Source organism: Diorhabda carinulata, chromosome 11, assembly GCF_026250575.1.
Source record: "Diorhabda carinulata isolate Delta chromosome 11, icDioCari1.1, whole genome shotgun sequence".
Taxonomy (NCBI): domain Eukaryota; kingdom Metazoa; phylum Arthropoda; class Insecta; order Coleoptera; family Chrysomelidae; genus Diorhabda; species Diorhabda carinulata.
Window position 1 is genome coordinate 13,344,269 of NC_079470.1, and position 23,834 is coordinate 13,368,102.

At 37.4% G+C, this 23,834-nt stretch overlaps 1 protein-coding gene across 2 annotated transcripts; it reads right to left on the bottom strand.

The window, feature by feature from the left end:
• Positions 1–1,299: 1,299 nt before the first annotated feature.
• Positions 1,300–23,466, bottom strand: LOC130899276 (uncharacterized). 2 transcript variants are annotated; one of them, XM_057809084.1, is made up of 26 exons: positions 23,300–23,466; positions 22,974–23,237; positions 22,639–22,914; positions 21,834–22,048; positions 19,990–20,053; positions 19,788–19,925; positions 19,134–19,356; positions 18,875–19,071; positions 16,093–16,327; positions 14,887–15,139; positions 12,908–13,176; positions 12,701–12,853; positions 11,412–11,520; positions 10,925–11,195; positions 9,779–9,922; positions 9,278–9,431; positions 8,168–8,454; positions 7,664–7,819; positions 5,989–6,101; positions 5,618–5,938; positions 4,535–4,791; positions 4,165–4,367; positions 3,944–4,106; positions 2,226–2,480; positions 1,716–1,857; positions 1,300–1,446 (listed from the first exon to the last, which is right to left on the bottom strand). In XM_057809084.1, the coding sequence occupies exons 1-26, from the start codon at positions 23,310–23,312 to the stop codon at positions 1,306–1,308; spliced, it is 5,016 nt and encodes a 1,671-aa protein (XP_057665067.1). In that variant the 5' UTR covers positions 23,313–23,466; the 3' UTR covers positions 1,300–1,305. The 2 variants fall into 2 exon arrangements, 1 of the variants encoding a protein (XP_057665067.1); XR_009060009.1 differs by lacking the exons at positions 2,226–2,480; positions 3,944–4,106; positions 4,165–4,367; positions 4,535–4,791 and having other exon boundaries at positions 23,300–23,445.
• Between the last annotated feature and the right edge of the window lie 368 nt (positions 23,467–23,834).

Below are 23,834 nucleotides of genomic sequence, written 5' to 3' on the forward strand. Positions count from 1 at the left end.
GGTGTCTCACAACGAGTTAAGACGTTTGGGTTTTTGGATACGATCTTTTTAACTGAAATATTTTCAAAAATTTGTTATTTTCAAAAGAACATCCTGTATATTGATACATTTTTGAAATTTACGTAAGTTTAGTGTACTTTTGTCTAAAAACTTTTCTCGAAAAATGCGTACTTTTTGAATTATTAATATTTTTGTGAAAAATTTGACCGTTGCAGAACCTTATAAATTATTTTTTTACTACTACACCCTTAAAGATATGAAAATCATTTCTAATCGGTTACTTTTAGCAAGGTCAGACGTATTTGAATCTATGTTGGAAATTTTTTCATTTTATACAGGGTGTGTATAAAAAGTGTTCAAAGTTTAACTTCAGACCACACCTACATCTCTAAAAGCTTACAGAAAACATTTGATATCTGGATAACGGCAAGGTTTAGGTATAGGTAAGTATAAGTGAATTTGCCTTATTTTTCACCCTTGAATGCATCAAAATAGAAAAAACCGGGTGCTTCTATTTAAAAAAATAAAGAAATTTGATATTTATGAAGTTAAACTTTGAACACTTTTTATACGCACCCTGTATAGAATGGAAAATTTTTTAACATGGATTCAAATACTTCTGACCTTGCTAAAAGCAACCGAATAAAAATCATTTTCATATCTTTCAGGGAATCATCGTAAAAAAATAATTTATAAGGATCAAATTTTTTACAAAAAAATTAATAACTCGAAAAGTACGCATTTTTGGAAAAAAGTTTTTAGACAAAAGTATACTAAAATTTTACTTATTTTTCAAAAATGTATTAATATATAGGGTGTTTAATTGAAAATAACAAAGTTACAGTCGACTTCCGATAGAACCGGAAGTCGGCCATCTTTGAAAATATTATAGTTAAAAAGATCGTATCCGAAAACCTAGGCGTAGAAATTTTCATGATTCTGCTATAAGTATTTGCCAATATACTGATAGTTTTAACTCGTCGAGGGACACACTGTATATTAGTGTCTTCTTTTATGCTATTGGTACTCATTATTCGGTATTTCTCATTTCTTTTCCCTTCAATATCATCTATTTTCACTTATTTATGTACCTTCATCCTTTTACCAAATAACAGTGAGTATTTTACAGTATTTCTGAATTGATCGGACCACCCAGTATAACAATTATGTTTTATTTTTATCGGTATAACTAAATACGGCTGGCAATTAATAATTTTAATTTTGTCGTCAATTGTCAACTACCAATTTTGTTGTTAATGAGTCATCGGATAATGTCAATAACCACTAGAATGAAACAAACATTTTTTACACGTATATTGGAACCGGTAAAGTGTACTGTACAAATTTATCTATATAATCCATATCTCGCACGTCGATTAAGTTGTCTTCGTAAGCGTGTTCCTTCCAAAATTCCGCGTCCTCTTTCGACAATTTCTTCAACCAAGCCTGTTAAAACATTCCTTTCAAATGAAAGCTGTCAGACGTCACAAACTACATAACATAACCCCACTTTATATCGAAAAGTCAACCAACAACATACAAACCTCATCGATGAATGGAATGTAGCTTCTTAAATTTGAAAATAATTATAAGCACAACATGAAAAACTCAAAAACTAAAAAAAATGTCCATTGGATTGTGGATTTCAAGTCTACATCAACGAGAATCTCAATAAAATGAAAAGTGAGGTTATATAATATATTGGATATACTAACCAGTTCGCTATGTCTTATATACCCGATTTCTAAATCGTTAAAACATGTTTCTGCATACTTCTTTCCAATTTTCAAATACCTCATCGCCCCTTTATAGTCGTTGTATTTCACTATTCGAAAATAACCTTTCATGTGGTATAATCTAAAACGTTAATAATATCACAAGCTACACGAAATTTCACATTCCCAAATTGGTCGTTAAATAGTTTAAATATAACCCAAAATAAATAAAAAACGTGTAATTCGAGTCGATTAACAAACACGTACCGTTACAAACCTTGTAACTATAAGTCAAGGTTGTAGCAGGTCAATACAAACTTTTAGTTTTTATTAATAAATTAAAAAGATTTCGAAGATATGACTTTTATTAAGTTTCCACTGATTGGAGGCTCAATAAAAGCACGTATGGAGCAGAGGAGCATCATCCGTATAGTATTGGAAGCCGTGGCGAAAACTAGTTGAAGTTGGATCTTGTTCTGATACTAATTTTGGTGTTTTTCGATACCTTACCTAGGCAAAATCATTTTAAATTTTTTCTGGAACTTTTCCAAAGAAGAAAATAATCCATTTATGCGATTCGTAGCCCTCGTAACAGCTTGCAAATGTTTCCTATCCATTTTATAAGATAAATAGATTATCAACCCTTCGAGTAAATAAAGCCCCGTGATTAAATGTAATGTATTTTCGATTTGGGGATCGAATTGAATCTTCCAAGCAGCTTCCTGCCAACCGACAGCCGATTCCCAATTTTCGTTTCTGATTTCCCTAAAAACCCAAATAAAGATAACGAATCAAAAGTAAGGTAAGCTTCAAGAAAGTAGAAGATAAAGGTCGGAATCCTACAAATGGAGATGGAGGTAGAAGCTCAGATTGGAAGAGGAATAGAAGAAGTACAAACAAAGAAATTGGGGCTGAAAAACTAGGAAAAACCAATCCACCTACACCTACAATTTGTTCTGGTAAAAAATGCTGATGCACCATTCAGAATTAACGATTCTACGTGGCTCTATCCAGTTATTCCGAAAAAAACTCATTCTTGGTTACCGACGATATTTAAATAAAATATTTTTAAAGATAATCTGTTAACCGGTTTCAATACCCTTGGATCTCTTCAGAATATTCGAACCAAATATCGAATGCATCGATTATACATTATAATATATAATGTTACGAACGAGTCCGCGATATGAACCGTGAGGCCGGTCTTGTCCGGCTATAATGGAATTCTAAAATTTGGCGATATACCGCGGAATTCGTTTGATGTTTGTTTTTATATATGTTTTTATTATTGCAGGTGATTTGTTTACAATGTTAAATTGGACTAGGAAGATCTTTTTATTCGTTTTGCTCCTTTATTGTTCCTAGAATTTTTGAGAATTTCGTTTTGGATATATAAACGAGTTTATTTAGCGCAGTTAGTTAGTTTTTAATAAATAGTCATAGTGAACGAAACGGAATAGAAAAGTAACCGAAGAATATATAAGTTAGTTAAGTGTTAAGTGAATTATTATAAAAGTTAGTCGAGTGTAGTGTTTATAAATTCACGCCACCGAATGAAATACTGTATAAACGAAGTTATTTAAGTGATAAGTGAATTATTATAGTAGTTAGTTAAGTGTCGTGTTTATAAATGCACGCTGCCGATTGAAATAGTGTATAAACGAAGTTATTTAAGTGATAAGTGAATTATTATAGTAGTTAGTTAAGTGTCGTGTTTATAAATGCACGCTGCCGATTGAAATAGTGTATAAACGAAGTTATTTAAGTGATAAGTGAATTATTATAGTAGTTAGTTAAGTGTCGTGTTTATAAATTCACGCTGCCGATTGAAATAGTGTATAAAGGAAGTTATTTAAGTGATAAGTGAATTATTATAGTAGTTAGTTAAGTGTCGTGTTTATAAATTCACGCTGCCGATTGAAATAGTGTATAAAGGAAGTTATTTAAGTGATAAATGAATTATTATAGTAGTTAGTTAAGTGTCGTGTTTATAAATTCACGCTGCCGATTGAAATAGTGTATAAACGAAGTTATTTAAGTGATAAGTGAATTATTATAGTAGTTAGTTAAGTGTGGTGTTTATAAATTCACGCTGCCGATTGAAATAGTGTATAAACGAAGTTATTTAAGTGATAAGTGAATTATTATAGTAGTTAGTTAAGTGTAGTGTTTATAAATTCACGCTGCCGATTGAAATAGTGTATAAACAAATAAAAAAAACATCGTACCATAACCAAATCAGTACAATCAATTGCTGTTTTCCAATCGGATCTCTTATTATCGGATCCCAGCCTTCTTCATTCATGTATTTCAAAATATTAGAAAACGGTTCAGCCGAAAGACCTGTTTCTATATGTACCATCAAACACAAATCGAAATACCACGATTTTTCTAAAAAAACGAGTGACATTTTAAGTAAAACATCTTTTTTTTTTTGTTATTTATTCACCGGAGTTGTCGGTATCTCGATTTATCAAAGCTTTAACTTCTTCGAGCAAATTTACGAACTCGGGTAGTTGTCTCCGGTTTAGAACAATAAAAGCCAATATAGGTAAAGTGAGAAATAATAAATTTTCGCTCCTGGATGCTGCAGCTAATCTCCATTCCACGTAACCTATCTGTAGACATTTGTCTATTTCTGCACGTCTCAATCTGGAAAATTTATCGTTGATTTCCAAAAAACTTCTCTTCTACTGTATGTACGCGGTTTCGGCGTTATTGAACGCGCAGCTCTGTGCTGAAGCGGTTCAAAAAAACCGAAACCGGTCCCTACTGATTAATAAATATGCGTTTATCAACAACTTTCATCAGTTTCTTACCTATCGCGATAAATTGTATAATAAAGATAAGCGAGTGCTTTTAGTTCGTCCATTTCGATGTGTGTCTTTTTTCTGTGACAAAGTTTAAGCGCGAAAACTTCTAAATAAATACAGAATTTTTCATTTCCCAATGTGGATTGTATGAATATCAGATTTCCGTACGCTAAGCACAATTTTTCGAAGTCGGTTTCGGTTTTTAAAGCTTTCGACAAGCTCCACATAGCTGTCAGCTCTGCTTCTTGCCAACGACGTTTCTTCTAAAAATATATCGTCATCGCACTAAAGTCAACGTTTAGACTGAAAAATTCGTGAGCCAGCATATACAAAATTTTTTGTGCAGCAAAAACCTTCTAGAGGTCTGAGAACAGGAAAAAGTATCTGTGGATCAAATCTGGAAAGTACTGTGGGTGTACAGACGCACAGATACAATATCCGCATCCCAAAATACTAATTACATAACCTTACAAATAGAGTTTTGAGTCTCTACACGCTTTGGAGTCGCTACCTGACTGTGGATTTATGTGTATGTGAAATTATAGAGCCAAGTTTCAATTGTTGTGCTCCTCAAAGTCCACAACTCAACTAGAAGCGACAATAATATCAAGAATGACAACTCAGAATAATCAATTTTTTGTGTTACACGATGTTTTCAACATTGGACAGTGGTATGATTGGACGCATCGTATAGCACAGGCTTAAGCCGTCCAATCAAACCAGCGTCCAAGGTTGGAAACATCGTGTAACACCGGCTTAAACCGTCCAATCAAACCAGCGCTCAACTTTGGAAGCTTTGGACGGTTTAAGCCGGTGCTACACGATGTTTCCAACGTTGGACGTTGGTTTGATTGGACGCATCGTGTGGTCGTAGTGCGCGACGTTGGTATTGGAACGTTGTCCATGGTCAGTTCTTCTGACCCGCGTCAAAGAAGCACCAAACATTGGAACGGAGCTGGATCCTACACTTGTGGTACAACTACACACGGTTCTTGTCCTCTGGTGGATGCTGCGTATTTTGGTTAGGTTTAGCCGCCAGAATCCTTCGAAGAACAGATGAAGTAAACTGAATTTTGTCGTATTACTTACCGTGAAATATTTGCAAAGGAAATAGAAGCATTCCGATACATCGTTATTGTACTCAGCGAAGTCGTCGTCGGTTTTTTTGAAAACCCTAGTTCGACCCAAATAATATTTCAAATGTTGCTTCAATTTGAAAATGGCTCTCAAAATCTTTTTGCCGCCCCTAGTTTTCGGGTAAGTGACACTATAATATTTCAAAGCTTCCATGAAATAAGTGTACGCTTCGTCATCATCGATCTGCATCCTGGCATAACCTAACAGGGCGTACAGTTTACCTTTTCTCAAATCTATCATCCAATCCAATTCTATTTGATCTTTCATCGGACCCTAAAAAGATTCTATTGAGTTACTTCAATATCGCGTATGTCTTTTAGTACCTCTAGTAATTGCAGACCTTCTTCTAGGACCCTTATAGCTTGAGGAATATTCATATTATCAATACATATGTAAGCGTATTCTACGGTGACGTTTAAAATCTTTTCCGCCAAACCTAAATAACATTTCCCCAACTTTCATATTATTTTTCAAGTTTGGCAACGTTGTTCGTTCACTTGCATCGTGACGTAATCGAAATAGACCCTACATCAACAACTAATCGACGTAAAAACTGAATTATAAAAAAGTTATGAGAAAATAATCTCAAAGTCAATTAAGATTCAAATTAAAAAAAAAAACACGATTTTTTCGTTTACAAATATTTCTAAATGTTTCTCATAATCTGTTCACAGTACCTTATGGCCGATTCCATGGAATCAACTTCTAACAAGGTCTTTTTTAGGATTCTAGAATCCGAATTATCGAGAAATCCGTTGTGTATAAATACGCGCTTGTTTGTCAGCGAGCAGTCGGTAAATAATTTGAGGTTATCCCGAGCACGTCGCTTTGAAAGGGAATAGCCAAGAGTAGCGCCGTAACAAGGTCTTTTTAGGATTCTAGAATCCGAATTATCGAGAAATCCGTTGTGTATAAATACGCGCTTGTTTGTCAGCGAGCAGTCGGTAAATAATTTGAGGTTATCCCGAGCACGTCGCTTTGAAAGTGAATAGCCAAGAGTAGCGCCGTAACAAGGTCTTTTTAGGATTCTAGAATCCGAATTATCGAGAAATCCGTTGTGTATAAATACGCGATTGTTTGTCAGCGAGTAGTCGGTAAATAATTTGAGGTTATTCCGAGCACGTCGCTTTGAAAGTGAATAGCCAAGAGTAGCGCCGTAACAAGGTCTTTTTAGGATTCTAGAATCCGAATTATCGAGAAATCCGTTGTGTATAAATACGCGCTTGTTTGTCAGCGAGTAGTCGGTAAATAATTTGAGGTTATTCCGAGCACGTCGCTTTGAAAGTGAATAGCCAAGAATAGCGCCGTAACAAGGTCTTTTTAGGATTCTAGAATCCGAATTATCGAGAAATCCGTTGTGTATAAATACGCGCTTGTTTGTCAGCGAGTAGTCGGTAAATAATTTGAGGTTATTCCGAGCACGTCGCTTTGAAAGTGAATAGCCAAGAATAGCGCCGTAACAAGGTCTTTTTAGGATTCTAGAATCCGAATTATCGAGAAATCCGTTGTGTATAAATACGCGCTTGTTTGTCAGCGAGCAGTCGGTAAATAATTTGAGGTTATTCCGAGCACGTCGCTTTGAAAGTGAATAGCCAAGAATAGCGCCGTAACAAGGTCTTTTTAGGATTCTAGAATCCGAATTATCGAGAAATCCGTTGTGTATAAATACGCGCTTGTTTGTCAGCGAGTAGTCGGTAAATAATTTGAGGTTATTCCGAGCACGTCGCTTTGAAAGTGAATAGCCAAGAGTAGCGCCGTAACAAGGTCTTTTTAGGATTCTAGAATCCGAATTATCGAGAAATCCGTTGTGTATAAATACGCGCTTGTTTGTCAGCGAGTAGTCGGTAAATAATTTGAGGTTATTCCGAGCACGTCGCTTTGAAAGTGAATAGCCAAACGTAGCGCGGTCGAGGAGGCGCTTCGCGAGCGTCTACATCGGAAATCATGCTCAAGTCCGACATTCTAAGGGAACACATTCTGAAACAAGAAAATATTTACCTGCTCCTTTACAGTGGTCGATCATTTGTGAATACATGGTGGTTAGAACGAGGTGGCAGGTACACTGAGAATAATTTATCGTCGAAAATGTACGCATCAAATAAAAATTATCTTTGAGCTTTCTTATCATTGTCAAACCCATTTCATTACCTCTACCTAGAATAGATCGAATGAAACCAAATTGTGGATAAGAGATAGAGTTCCGAAAAGATGAACCAAAGCTTGAAAACATTGATTTTAGAGAAAAAAAAATCTCGGCGGGAGTCGGATTGACTAACCTAACCTAACATAATCTCTCCAAGTATGTAAAGGACCGCGTAGACGTGGCTAATCGATTGGCGCTCTCAAATTAGTTCCGTGTAAACGCCCCATTAGCAGAAATCTACTAATCAACCAGTAGAAATCTCTAAAATCAAAATTTTCGAAAATCCTCGAGTACAAGCTTTGGAGCAAAAGTTTGGCAACATCTTTTCGGAACTAGGACCAATAAAAATTCGAACTCACTTGAATTGGCAAAACTAAAAAAATCCCGACCGCTCGATAAACTCGAAAATACTGACAAAGTATCTTTTTGACTCCTCTGAAAGTCTTTCGATTTTTTCGACGTTATACTGTCCATGCTCACTAAAGACGAGCTCTGCAATATTTTGGAAGCTCCGTAATTGTCCATTAAACTAGCAATATCGGGAAGTACGGATTTTCTATCTTTTTTCGAATATATCCGTATTGTATTATCTACTCTTGTCCCTCCTATTTGTCTAACAAAGTAACCGTTCCCACAAGCTCTGCATCTGTAAATAAATCCCATCTCTACACCATCCAAATTTTGGAAAAAAAAACATATTTGCCTTTAGCTCCAAACTATTTGAATAAATTAAATGTTAAGTGTTAGTGTTCGGGAGTAAAAAATCCAAATAAATTAAATGTTAAGTGTTAGTGTTGGGGAGTAAACAATTCAAATAAATTAAATGTTAAGTGTTAGTGTTGGGGAGTAATCAATTCAAATAAATTAAATGTTAAGTGTTAGTGTTCGGGAGTAAACAATCCAAATAAATTAAATGTTAAGTGTTAGTGTTGGGGAGTAAACAATTCAAATAAATTAAATGTTAAGTGTTAGTGTTCGGGAGTAAACAATTCAAATAAATTAAATGTTAAGTGTTAGTGTTGGGGAGTAAACAATTCAAATAAATTAAATGTTAAGTGTTAGTGTTCGGGAGTAAACAATTCAAATAAATTAAATGTTAAGTGTTAGTGTTGGGGAGTAAACAATTCAAATAAATTAAATGTTAAGTGTTAGTGTTCGGGCGTAAACAATTCAAATAAATTAAATGTTAAGTGTTAGTGTTCGGGAGTAAACAATTCAAATAAATTAAATGTTAAGTGTTAGTGTTCGGGAATAAACAATGTAAATAAATTAAATGTTAAGTGTTAGTGTTCGGGAGTAAACAATTCAAATAAATTAAATGTTAAGTGTTAGTGTTTGTTAATAAAGAATTTAAATAAATTAAACGTTAAGTGTAAGTGTATAAATGAATAACTGTATGAGTAAACTCATTCTAACCGTTTCGTCTTATATAAACTCTGTTTAAATAAATAAGAAGATTATTAGAGTACCTTCTAGTTTCTTTTTCCAAATATCTAATTGCTCTTTCGTGGAATTCCCTCTTCTGGTTATCTGTTAATAAATTATAAGTAGTTTCTCGGAATTCTGACGACCGAAATCGTAGATAACCGCAAGATGCATATTTCGGTAGATTTCTGCACGATTCTAAAAAAATTTGTTGAGAAATATATCTCCCCTTACTTTCACCTTATATATACACTGCCGAGCATAAATTAAGGGCAACCCCGTAAGGTTATTTGGATTTTCTTCGGTTTATTGCTAAATGTTCGCTTAAATAATAAAAAAATAAGTTTCTGTTAAAAAAAAAATAAATTTTAAGGCTTCCAGTTCGTTTTTCTTATGTACGGCAGTGTAATTTAACTAGTTACAGAGATTGGCAAGTGATTATGCATCTTTTTGCATTGTAAAGTATCGAGCCTTCGACTAATTATGGACGTGGAGTAGGTCCGCGTTCCCAAGTCTATAGGTTAGGTTAGTTATTAAAAAAATACCATCTATCAATAACCCCTTGCATTCACAGCTAACTTCCATATCTTTATTGGGATTTTCTAAGCGTTTTTCAAAATCCAAACCGCCTTCTATGAAATCTCCTTTCGCGCAACTTAATACATGGATTTCAAACAGTTTTTGGACGGCTAAAATAAAACAATTATGAAAGATAAACTTGGTGAAAGAGCAAACCATTTTTTTAATAGCAAAATCATTTCGTATTCTTGCGGAAACTTGCGGGAAATGGGGTCCATCTTGAAGAACTCTATGTCTTATCACAGCCGCCAATTATCGCCAGAAGATATCAATTTGAAAAGATAGATCCTTTCCATACTATTAAACGACTTTGTTCAAAAGGAAGACGTAACAATCAATTTGGATCCCATCGCATAGCACCAGAGTACCACAACACGTACCAAAATGTACCAAAGAAGAAGTTGATGATAACGAAGCAACAATTGTCGTACAGTCTAATTCAATTCACCAATAGAGAACCTAAATGTGAAAACGAAAGACTTCTTGACAACCAACAGCTCTAAGTCATCTCCAAGGCCCCGATTCGTCTATTTTTGGAGTAATGTTTGCAGATCTGGAGCTCGATTCCCAAGCAAACTTTGAGGATGCTCAACTCGATACAGGAGAAAGCAAAGTTCGATCTATAGGCGATCCAGAGTCGACCAAAAACTTGGACAACTGACCTGACTCTGTTTTACCGATACTACCATTGCAGGTGCTGTCAAAAATATTCCCACCAAGAGCGGGATTTGCAGGATCGAATCGATTTATCTGGAAACCTTTGTACAGCTCTTAGTCATCTCCAAGGCCCCGATTCGTCTATTTTTGGAGTAATGTTTGCAGATCTGGAGCTCGATTCCCAAGCAAACCTTGAGGATGCTCAACTCGATACATAGGCGATCCAGAGTCGACCAAAAAATTGGACAACTGGATCGAATCGATTTATCTGGAAACCTTTGTTTGGAGAAGTGTAAACAGCCACCAAGGTCACTATAACCTACGGAAGTTGAAGATCATTATCCACAGGCATCTCCACACTGCTTTTTACATAAAAAAATACAGGGTGTATCGATTATTGCTTCATAAACTATCCCTAACAAATGATAGAGATAATGTAGATAATGTATACTTGCCTAAAGCGGTAGTTTGAATCGCCGAAGACGACATAATGTATAGTAGCATATCCCTCGGGAAAGTGTCGCCCAAAACGGCGCTACATTTCAATAAAAGTTGTTCGTACGACGTCAAACCGTCAAATATCTTCAATATAATAACGTCGATTGCCAATTCGGCGTCCACATCTTCTAAATTAAAAGATTTATTCACGGTTCCTATTACAATTTTGTCATTTTTTTTAACCATTTTATGGAATACTTTACCGACCGTTAAATCCGGATAGCTTTCCTTGATTTTTTATATAAAAAAAAAAAAAATGGTTAGTTGATATTATATCGATTGTTTTAGTTATACTGAACACTGTGTACGTTATTCCAACACTCGCGTTTACATCTAGCTAAGAAGCGATCGAAAATCCAAGTGTTATAATCAAGTTTTATCAATTGATTCATCAATTTTATCAATAATTTTATCGTTTAACAAACATATAATTCAATTTCTTACCCTACAACTATCTATGAACATTTTCCATCTTGTTGTCATTTTATCTTCGACGGTTAATTTTCTTTCTTCCATAATTTCGACCCACAAATTCATTTCTTCTTTAGATAATCTGACAAGACACAATTAGAAGATTGTTGTAAGACTACAGATACAATTGGTGCAAATATTGAACACGTTAAACCCCAAATGCAATCAATAAACTTTCCCTCGGACCCAAAAACTTTTTTTGCCTTTCTACACTCTATATCGATCCAAGGAAAAACTGTATTCGAAGGCCAGCTCCAAGCTATGAGGAAAATTCAGTTGTCAGCTCAAGATCCGCACCAGGATAAATTTTGGAATAGAAAATACGCTAAATCAAAACACCAAGACCTTCGTATTCTTCAAAAGTGCCAGTTTGGATAGAAACATGTTCAAAAGACAAAGCGTTTGCTTGGAAGAATCTGGAAGAGGATAAGCCGATGACGAAGTTATCATCGCAGATAACTTACGAAGGCTATACGACTACCAGGAGCAAAATCAGAATATACAAGACCAGTAATGGCATACGCGATAGAGACTAGATCAGAGAATACCATCAACGACAGCTTGGCAGTAATTGGAAAGGAAGAAAAACCGAATACGTCGCGACCACCTGCAAGATGTTGTGAAAGCTGGTCTTCATCATCCATTCCATGGTTCTCCAATAGCACACAGCGATCTCCAACTGATTTTTTATGGGGTTTGCTTATGGTTCGAGTCTCCAATTGAAAGAGAACATCCATCAAGCTGGAGCTTTAGAATTCCAGACTTTGAAGGGAGATTCCAAGGGGAAAACCAGAAGAGGGAGAGTAACAGTAGAAACGGTATCTATCCTTAACCGTCTAGGAATAACAACCAGAGACAGGATAAAGGAAAGGATACAAAAAGGCTATCGAGCCCATGGAAGAAACGAAAACCTTTTGGAAAAACAGACGAGGAAGAAAGGAAAGCGAAGAAAAACGAAGAAATAGAGAAGGAGAATATAGTAAGAATTGATCCAATTGTGGCCAAGGAGAAGAGGCAGGTGATGAAAGACTTGGAGGGCGAAAAAGCCGGAACCCAAAAGATGTTGAAGCGCTAAAAGCTAGCTAGCCATAATCCAAATGATTGAAAGGCTTGATGACGATGAATTCGTCATAACAGTTTGATCAAAGTGAGATTATGTCTTTGTGAACAATTCCTCAACAACATTTCGGTATTTTAGAAGGGATTCATAAGATTCGAGTCTACTAGCTGCGAAACAAGAGATTGAGGATTGGAGTACATACCTCATCGTCATATAAAGTGGTGGTATGACTATACCCAGATTATAAGCGTTGATTCTTTTGATTTTTCTAATAAGCAGCCCGCCGGATTGTAGCAAGCTCACCAAAAAACTCTCAATCCATCCGGGATTTCCGTTACTTTTTTGCTGTATAGTTCTGTAAGAATTAGCGGCTGTTTCGACGTTTTATATCTTTTAAATTTCGACTTACTTTTCAAGTTCCGCTGCGATACCGTCGACGTTCAACATTTGACAAGCCAAACCGACATGGTACCATTTATCTATAGCTTTCAATTCAACTATTTTGATCTTGGAATTTCTGAGCACCTGTATGGTTAATGCGGAAAGGTAAGTTTCCGTATCCATTGTAGCGACTACGAACACCATATTTTCATTTATCAATAAATTCAATAGAAGACAAGATTCTTCGTCTATATATTGACCATCGTCTATAATTATCACGCTGTATTTTCGGAAAACCTACAAATGAGATTTCGATTCAAAAATTTTATTGTTTATAATCGAGTCCTGGTGCGAACAAGTTCGCGAAATGGTTCCCTAAGCCGATCCTGTTCGGCTACTGTGGAATTTTGAAAATTCGGCGAATTCGCGCGGCGCTTTTCGCGGCGACGAACAACTTTTTCTAGTAACAGGCGATTTATTTACAGTATTTCTTCGGAATAACGTCTACTAAAGTCTATTTATTCATTTCTTATCTTTCTTTTGAGCGAAAAAATGAAACAGAAACGGCCGCGATCGGCATCTGATTTACTTGCCTGCTTGCAAAGTTTTGTAAACAACTTTTGTAACCATTTATATTTATTTATATCAGCCAAAGCCCTATATTCCGCTGTAATGGGGTAATTAACATTAAACACTATATTAAACAAGCACAAATACGGATCCAGCGGCGGCTCGTTCAAAATTATTCTCAACTTTTGTCGTTTCGTTTCTTCCTTTGTATTTTCGTCGATGTTGAGTAAATAAAAAAATATCAAACGCATTGTTTCGTAAGGTTGCTAAAAATGAAAAATTTCAAATTTATTATAATATAACTCATCAAGGATCAAGGGTATAACTTCGCGCTCTCAATTGTGATATTTTGCGCTCGGGTGTGTGTCGATTCTTACGCTCGCGCTCGCGGTAACGCTCGCGGTGACGCTCGCGGTGACGCCCGCTTCTAATAACCCGGACAGTTTTTATAATGTGTGCGGAAAATCAACTTTCATATCCCAAAATCGACTATTTTCGTTTTCCTATACGCCACCAAGATATGAATCCTGGGTCCACATGTATGAGACTCCTATTAGGTTGGGCTAAACAAGATATTTGCCTTTTGGTATACCAATGATTTGGACTGAGCCAGGAGATCATTTAGAGCGATTATTATTTTTGTATACATAGCGTCAAAGCCTACAAATCAAGTCTGGATTATGTTGCTAGTCAGGAATTTGTTCTTAGTCATGGTACCTCAAGAAAGTGTCCCAATTTTGTTGATTCTTCAAAAACTAGTTTGAAAATAATGTTGCTGTACAATGGAAACAAAAATCTTTCAGGTCCTAAAGATCCCAGCGGATTCTTATAACTGGAAGGGAAATTTCCCAAATTCGGCGAGGCAAAAATTGAAAAGGGGATACTTGGAAGGAAAGTTGAGCGATCAGGAAAAACTCGCCTGGAAATGTTTTGTGAATGTTGTCTAAGAAACCACAAATCGGAAAATTACAAACACTTAATGGATTAACTTTGTGCTGTAAGTGACAAACAAGACGAAAGATTCCATCAAGACAAGGAATTCCCGTAGATAATTGATGGAGATTTGAAAGGGGCCTACCAGAAGCCAAACATTCACGAAAATCATCGAAACCGAAAAAATATACCGTCTTGATGGCACAAACAAACCGGATGTGTCAATTTTTATCCAATAGTATATTATTATTTTGTGGTCGTAGTACATTAAAACTTCGGAGTGACGGAAAAAATTTTGTTGACCAATGTTGATGAAAAAAAAACGTGTTTATATGGGGTGCGCACGAAAATAACATAGTAGCCATTTTGAAAACGATAAAATTGTGGAATGGAAACCGAATTATTGCGGTTTGATGTAGATAACGTGATGCGAGTCCCTCAAATCAATATGGCTGCTAGTTGTGACTCATAATTTATGATATTTTCGAATAATAATTCTCTTACTTCCATAGTGAAAGCCGATATGGTAATTTTTATCACAGGAAAATATTTCGACGTTATGTGCATTATTTCGTCCAGTAGTCTCGTTTTTCCTTGCCTAAATACACCTTGGTAAATCAGAGTGTTGATGATTCGATCTGTTTTTCCATGTTCGTAAGCTTTTTTCGTCATTTGCAACATTGTCCAATACAGATCAATCTCTTGTTCTCGTCCCAAAAGAGGATACGGATTTTCTACGTGAGACGCCGTATGAAATCTTCGAAAAAAAAGTTGAAAAATAAATTAGCATACAAAAATTGACCGATACGACATCATTTATATGGAGTGGACATTTTTTTTGGTATGGTTAAGAATTCAGATAAATTCTAGGGCGAAATGAGTTTTTGATCTGTTCGTAGTTACGTCTCTTGGTTGTCTTATGTTTTATTACAAAACTTGTCCAAAGCTTTCCCAAAACTTATCCAAAACTTGTCCAAATGTCCAGAGCTTGTCCAAAACTTGTTCAAAGCTTGTTCAAAGCTTTCCCAAGACTTGCCCAAAACTTGTCCAAATGTCCAAAGCTTGTTCAAATCTTGTCCAAATCTTTCCCAAGACCTTCCCAAAACTGGTCCAAATGTCCAAAACTCATTGAAAAATTTTCCAAAGATTGTCCAAAACTTGTCCAAATCTTGTCCAAAGCCGTTCAAAGCTTTCCAAAGACTTGCCCAAAACTTCTCCAAATGTCCAAAACTTGTCCAAATATCCAAAACTTGTCCAGAGCTTGTCCAAAACTTTCCAAAACTTTTACGGAGCTCGTCCAAAACTTGTCCAAATGTCCAAAACTTGTCCAAAACTCATTGAAAATTTTTCCAAAGCTTGTCCATAACTTGTCCAAAGCTTTTCAAAAACTTGTCTAAAACTTGTCCAAAACTTGTCCAAAACTTGCCCAAAACTTGTCCAAAATTAGTACAAAACGTGTCCATCAATATGAAAATGATCTTCATCCGAAAACAAGATGTTGGTTGGTTCCTAAAGATGAAAAAATAAAAAAAAAATTTTGACATCTGATAGGTGGTCGGTCTTTATCGAAATAGTCTACTGCATTGTCTGTCTCTTCCTGGCGCTTCCATTTTTCTCGAAAACTTCCTATTACAATGTTGCCAGTAAAGTTTCGGCAAAATCCTATAAAATATGTATAATTTGATTTACTAAAACAAAAAGCGTACGTACGTTTGCACCCCTTTAAATTCGTATATCGGTCCCGGATTCGCGATACCTTTTAACGGTTTATAATCTTGAAGTATGAAATTTCTCGATTCGAGTTTGCTATGTAAAAACGTTTCTCTATCACAAGTAACTTTATCCGGATAGGCTACCATCAATCTGGCCGCTTTGTTCACTACCAATCCGATAACGGTGTATTCGCGTCTCAATGTATGCCCGAAAGCTCCGCAATAAGTTTTTCCTAAAACATATCGCTTCAGAATAAAACACAAATTTCTTTGACACCAAGACGAATAGGCAGACGAAGAGGACGCCAATGGAGCTGGAAATAAACCCATCATACCCAAAAACGTGTAGCAAAATCGTTGAGTACTTGAACCAATTCAATTTTATAATGGTGATGGTGCAAATCTGACCCCAAGATTCTTCCAAGACAAGTTCGAACGGATCCCGTACGCTGTTGTGGACACCATCGACGCGGTAACTCTGCACTCCATAAGCTAGTACCGAGTTATTAAAGAAGCCGAAGTATTAGATCCTTTCTTGCCGAAGAAGATTGGAAAGGCGATGGTATAGCCACCGGGCTAATTCTCAATACAAAGATAAGACCTCCAGAATCACCCGTAGAACTCGGGGAAGAGTTTTGCGATGCGAACGAGGTCGAGGACCCGTCGAAATGACGTGGGGAACGGTTGGAACGTCCTTCTTCGCGGAATGAGTCCTCTGACCTCAATATTGGCATCCTCGCGACCCGTTCAAAATCCCCACGAGTTCGAACGGATCCCGTACGCTGTTGTGGACACCATCGACGCGGTAACTCTGCATTCCATAAGCTAGTACCGAGTTATTGAAGAAGGCGAAGTACCCACTCGGATTAGATCCTTTCTTGCCGAAGAAGATTGGAAAGGCGATGGTATAGCCACCGGGCTAATTCTCAATACAAAGATAAGACCTCCAGAATCACCCGTAGAACTCGGGGAAGAGTTTTGCGATGCGAACGAGGTCGAGGACCCGTCGAAATGACGTGGAGAACGGTTGGAACGTCCTTCTTCGCGGAATGAGTCCTCTGACCTCAATATTGGCATCCTCGCGACCCGTTCAAAATCCCCACGAGTTCGAACGGATCCCGTACGCTGTTGTGGACACCATCGACGCGGTAACTCTGCACTCCATAAGCTAGTACCGAGTTATTAAAGAAGGCGAAGTACCCACTCGGATTAGATCCTTTCTTGCCGAAGAAGATTGGAAAGGCGATGGTATAGCCACCGGGCTAATTCTCAATACAAAGATAAGACCTCCAGAATCACCCACAGAACTCGGGGAAGAGTTTTGCGACGCGAACGAGGTCGAGGACCCGTCGAAATGACGTGGGGAACGGTTGGAACGTCCTTCTTCGCGGAATGAGTCCTCTGACCTCAATATTGGCATCCTCGCGACCCGTTCAAAATCCCCACGAGTTCGAACGGATCCCGTACGCTGTTGTGGACACCATCGACGCGGTAACTCTGCATTCCATAAGCTAGTACCGAGTTATTGAAGAAGGCGAAGTACCCACTCGGATTAGATCCTTTCTTGCCGAAGAAGATTGGAAAGGCGATGGTATAGCCACCGGGCTAATTCTCAACACAAAGATAAGACCTCCAGAATCACCCGTAGAACTCGGGGAAGAGTTTTGCGATGCGAACGAGGTCGAGGACCCGTCGAAATGACGTGGGGAACGGTTGGAACGTCCTTCTTCGCGGAATGAGTCCTCTGACCTCAATATTGGCATCCTCGCGACCCGTTCAAAATCCCCACGAGTTCGAACGGATCCCGTACGCTGTTGTGGACACCATCGACGCGGTAACTCTGCATTCCATAAGCTAGTACCGAGTTATTGAAGAAGGCGAAGTACCCACTCGGATTAGATCCTTTCTTGCCGAAGAAGATTGGAAAGGCGATGGTATAGCCACCGGGCTAATTCTCAACACAAAGATAAGACCTCCAGAATCACCCGTAGAACTCGGGGAAGAGTTTTGCGATGCGAACGAGGTCGAGGACCCGTCGAAATGACGTGGGGAACGGTTGGAACGTCCTTCTTCGCGGAATGAGTCCTCTGACCTCAATATTGGCATCCTCGCGACCCGTTCAAAATCCCCACGAGTTCGAACGGATCCCGTACGCTGTTGTGGACACCATCGACGCGGTAACTCTGCATTCCATAAGCTAGTACCGAGTTATTGAAGAAGGCGAAGTACCCACTCGGATTAGATCCTTTCTTGCCGAAGAAGATTGGAAAGGCGATGGTATAGCCACCGGGCTAATTCTCAACACAAAGATAAGACCTCCAGAATCACCCGTAGAACTCGGGGAAGAGTTTTGCGATGCGAACGAGGTCGAGGACCCGTCGAAATGACGTGGGGAACGGTTGGAACGTCCTTCTTCGCGGAATGAGTCCTCTGACCTCAATATTGGCATCCTCGCGACCCGTTCAAAATCCCCACGAGTTCGAACGGATCCCGTACGCTGTTGTGGACACCATCGACGCGGTAACTCTGCATTCCATAAGCTAGTACCGAGTTATTGAAGAAGGCGAAGTACCCACTCGGATTAGATCCTTTCTTGCCGAAGAAGATTGGAAAGGCGATGGTATAGCCACCGGGCTAATTCTCAATACAAAGATAAGACCTCCAGAATCACCCGTAGAACTCGGGGAAGAGTTTTGCGATGCGAACGAGGTCGAGGACCCGTCGAAATGACGTGGGGAACGGTTGGAACGTCCTTCTTCGAGGAATGAGTCAATATTTACCAGTAGTAACTCCGGCAGCAACTCCTCTAACATTAGGTAGAGACGTTAGTGAGTTATAGCATTCGATTGCGCATTTTAGGGCGAGCTGACTTTCCAATTCGTGTTTGAACCCGCGAAGTCCGAATATGGCCAGCAACATCAAGTCTTTATCAAAATTACTAATCTTATTTACACAACCGTTTTTATACTTGACCGTACTGAAAATTGATACAATTCAATTTATTGATTATACTTTTTTTTTTTCAAATTTTTAACTTACTTGCATACCGTCAGATAAATTTTGCTAGCGGTATCAATTCCTTCTGAAGGTGATAGTTTATCGTTAACTTTGATGTTGATAAAAAGTATACAGACTTGTCGTATTTCCGTAAGGTATTCGATTGGTTCCTCGGCATCGATTCCATTCATTACCGGAGCTATAATAAATCTTCTTAGCTCGTGCATAATGTTGATCCTTACGGCGTGATTTACAGCAGGTCTTACTAAAATAAAAATATTTGGTTTCTCCCAAGTGACTCCCAAGGTGATGAAGGACTGAAGGCAAGCCAAAACCACCACGTACAAACGAAGGTTAATCTTTATTAGCTCAAGAAGGTCCGGCGATAGATGGAGAATCCGTTTCTAGCAGGACCTCGAGGCCAAATAGAGAACTCCCATCCTCCATCCAGCACTTGGCAAAAGCTGCGATAAGTACAAGGTAAAATCTATGATGAACCACCAAGCAGGGGAAGGTATTCAAATAAAATAACCAAAATTCACATCCTGGACAAGGCAAAAGCTTCAAAGAATAACCCACCGAAACTGGTTGCGGCTATCTGCAGGTCTACGTTGAACATTAAGACACAGCCTTCCGGTAGTCCTGATTTATTCCCTTTGACGTAAGATAATAAAGGTAAATAACTTAATTACTTACAAGCGTATTGATCGTTCACAAGTTTGACAGTAACTGACGTATCGTCTTCTTCGATACTGCTCTTATCGGATAAATTAGTAAATCTTTCGCCTTCTTCAAATCCATCTTCTTGAGGTATACTCAAAATACTGTATATTTCTAGAAAGGTTGAAAAATCGTTTGAAATATAGATTATTTTATATTTCTGGCTGATATATTTTACCTACTAGCTCGGTTTTTTCATAATGCCTTTGGATGTTTCTCCAATTCGGTCCAACACCTAAAACCTAATCGAACGATTTGATTATCCTCTAAGAAAACCCATCTGTGGTATCAGCTAAAGGACAATAAAAAAATCGATGGAAAAAACGGTAAAATTAGTTGCTGGGACAATCTAAATGGGTGGAGAAAGGCAAAGACAGGCAGAGGACATAACCTCCGTCCAAATTCTCTCCAGAGCACTACACCTGGAAGCGTATGGAATAGAAGACGAAGATTTCCGTCAGCTTCAACCATCCAACAGTTTAGTTGTAAGCACTAGGTTAAACAGTGTCCCAGCAAGAAAGTGGGACGCGATAGATCCTTTGGGTCTTAGTCGCAGCTCATTCTTACGTATCCCCTTTAAAAATAAGTCCCCCAGGATAGAATATATCTTTTAATACATAAATGCAGTTAAAAAAACCGAACCCGAAGTCAATTAATCCAATAATTAGTGGAACCTCGATAAATGGATCGAACGACTTCGAAAACGCTAAACTAGCGTGTTTTTATTATGATCCAAAGGTTGGTAGATACGGAAATGAAGCAAAAATTAACAGGACTGGGATTATTTCTGGAAAGCTCAAAAAGGGACGACGAGTCGAAACGATTTAAGAAAGCTCTTCGGAAAGTTATTTCCAATTATAATTTTTATGGAAAAAATCGGCGGAAACTTCGTCAAATTGAATTTCAATTTACCGAAACTTCGATAAATGGATCGTACGACCTCGAAAACGCTAAAATAACGTGTTTTCATTATGATCCAAAGCTTGGTAGATACGGAAATGAAGCAAAAATTAACAGGACTGGGATTATTTCTGGAAAGCTCAAAAAGGGACGAGGAGTCGAAACGATTTAAAAAAGCTCTTCGGAAAGTTATTTCCAATTATAATTGTGTGGAAAAAATCGGCGGAAACTTCGTCAAATTGAATTTAATTTCCTTGAATACTCGATAAATGGATTGTACGACTTCGAAAACGCTAAAATAACGTGTTTTCATTATGATCTAAAGCTTGGTAGATACGGAAATGAAGCAAAAATTAACAGGACTGGGATTATTTCTGGAAAGCTCAAAAAGGGACGACGAGTCGAAACGATTTAAGAAAGCTCTTTGGAAAGTTATTTCCAATCATAATTTTTATGGAAAAAATCGGCGGAAACTTCGTCAAATTGAATTTCAATTTACCGAAACTTCGATAAATGGATCGTACAACCTCGAAAACGCTAAAATACCGCAAATATTGATACTTATTATCTGTTTCTAAAGCAAAACTTATTTTCTAAAATTTTTATATGTATACTTGACCTAATAAAATAAGTTTTATATCTTTTATAAGTATTTTATAACAATAAGCTGTCCTGAGTTAAAAAAAAAGGTTTGGACAGGCCAAAAACCCTGTGTATAGAAGAGTTTCAAACCGAAAATGATAAGGATTACCCCGAACCAAGTCAAAGGTGCGAAACTATTGTAACAAATATGTTTTTTTTCAAAAAAAGCATTCCAGAAAGTCTATTTTAATAGATGAAAGCAAAATTAGATCAGCGAGGGACATACATCAAGTAAATTTTACTGAAAAACGAAAAAATACTGAAAATAAGGCAGATTAAACGGTTTTTTAAAGGTGGTTAGGTTAGGTTAGGTTAGGTTAGGTTATGTTTAGGTTAGGTTAGGTTAGGTTAGGTTAGGTTAGGTTAGGTTAGGTTAGGTTAGGTTAGGTTAGGTTAGGTTCTGAATCTACTAGTTCCGGCGACATAAATGCTGATAGTTATGAACTAGTTATCTAGTTTATCTATCTAAAAGTGTCTTACTTTTGCATGTATACCATCTGGTAATAAATCAATGAGATATTCGTTCGCGCTAGTATGATGTAACACTCTTGCACTAATTACTATTTCACCAGCTGAACTTTTCGATTCGGCGGCTTTAATATCGTCTATCGGTTGACCGATCATTAAATAATGAGAATTCCCATCGTCTCCTAATAGAGAAAACATCAAATGACCGCAAGCCACGGCTAATTTAACTGAAACAAATCACTAAATAAATATTTGGATCCAAAGGAAACCGTTAAAAAACGCAGACGCAATAAATCGCGTGACTGACACACAGATGACGCTGTCATTGTCAAATTCGTTTGACGTTTATGAAGTCAAATGTCAAATTTCGTGACGTCGATGATTCAGAGCAGCATTTGGTTATGTTTACACGTGGTAATGTGATGTTGGATGTAAAAATCAAGGAAAAACGGTCTAATTTATCGAAGAAAAAACCAAGACAGTGTACAGATTCACAAGTCGATAGAAACGATGGTTTGCATGACATCGAGAAGTTAAAAAGCCTCGATTGATGAATAAAATCGATTTTTGGGCGGAAGACCCTCCATAAATTTGAAATCTGCCTTTGACTAGCAACGTTGGATCCATTACTCTGTTGTGGCTTCTCCATACCAAGAATAATGGACTAAAACCGTTTCTAAATTTGGACAAAAAGGTCAAAATTTTGAAAAATAAAAAGTAACTTGTGTTCAGTTCCATGGGTTTTGTATCGCACATCATTTTGAGCTGTTAACAACGCAGTTTTTGCTTACACAGATCAAAAATTGAATTTTATTACCTCTAACTACAACGTCAACATCAGTTTGGTACGTGCCGTAAGTTTTTTGTATGACCAAAGCGCAATCTAACGTTTCGTGTATGGCGTCTCTCAAAGACAGGTGATCGGTTTCTTTCCACATGGCGATGAAAGCGTCTCCGGAAAATTTCAGTACGTCTCCGCTGTGGGAAAGGATTTCTTGCACCATCGCGCCGATATAAGAGTTCAAAACTTGGGTTAAGCGCGACGGTCCGCCCTTGCCGGATTTGTTGTATTTTTCGCACAGATCCGTGAAACCTGCAATTTATCGGCAAAAACCGAGAATTAGTGCCTCAAATGCACGATTCATCTCTTACCGGAAACGTCCCCGAATAAGAGACAAGCGTCCATATCTCGTTTCGAATAATCCCCGATATTGTATATGATCTCGTCTGGTACCAAAGAAGCCATTATTCTCACGTGATTCTCGTCGATTTGTATAGTTTTCGATTCGAACCTCGTCCGAACATGCGCGTGTGTCAGTTGCTTCTTCTTTTCCGTCCATTTTTCGTTCACTTCGCTCAATAACAAATTACCTTTTAGAGCCCACGAATATTCTTCAGTCGACTTCTCCGACGAATCTGTATAATTAGTTTGTTCATCGAGGTTAGGTTAGAAAACGACGTTTGTTGTGTTTACTTACTTTTTTCCGCCATTTTGAATCAATTTTTTTCCTTCGATAAGTTAATAATTTCATAAAATGGCGAACATATTTGACATATCTGTCACAAAAATCGAAATGTCAACCAAAAAACGAATAATTGTGTTGTTACAAATCAAATTCCAAGACTCCGTGGACTTATTTTCTTCTAAACACTAATTTTATCCATTAAGTTGTCACTTCTGGCGTATACAGTATACAGGGTGGTCCGAAATACAAAATATTTGAGAACGAGTACAAAATATCTAAAATCCGGACTGATTCGTTCGTATCGTTATTTTTAGCTTCTCTATTTGACACTAGATGGCGATACCATACAAAAAGACAGCACGAATAATCAGAATTTTACGGATTTAAAGCTAGCACTGTATGACGTAGTTTGTAAATAGTTAACGCATGCGCAGTGTTCGGATATCCGAGAAGTTGATGAGGGATACGATAGATGGCGTCACCGTAAGTACATTCAAATGTTCGTAGGATCTAAAATAGGGAAAAATCTAAAATGAAAAATCAATTA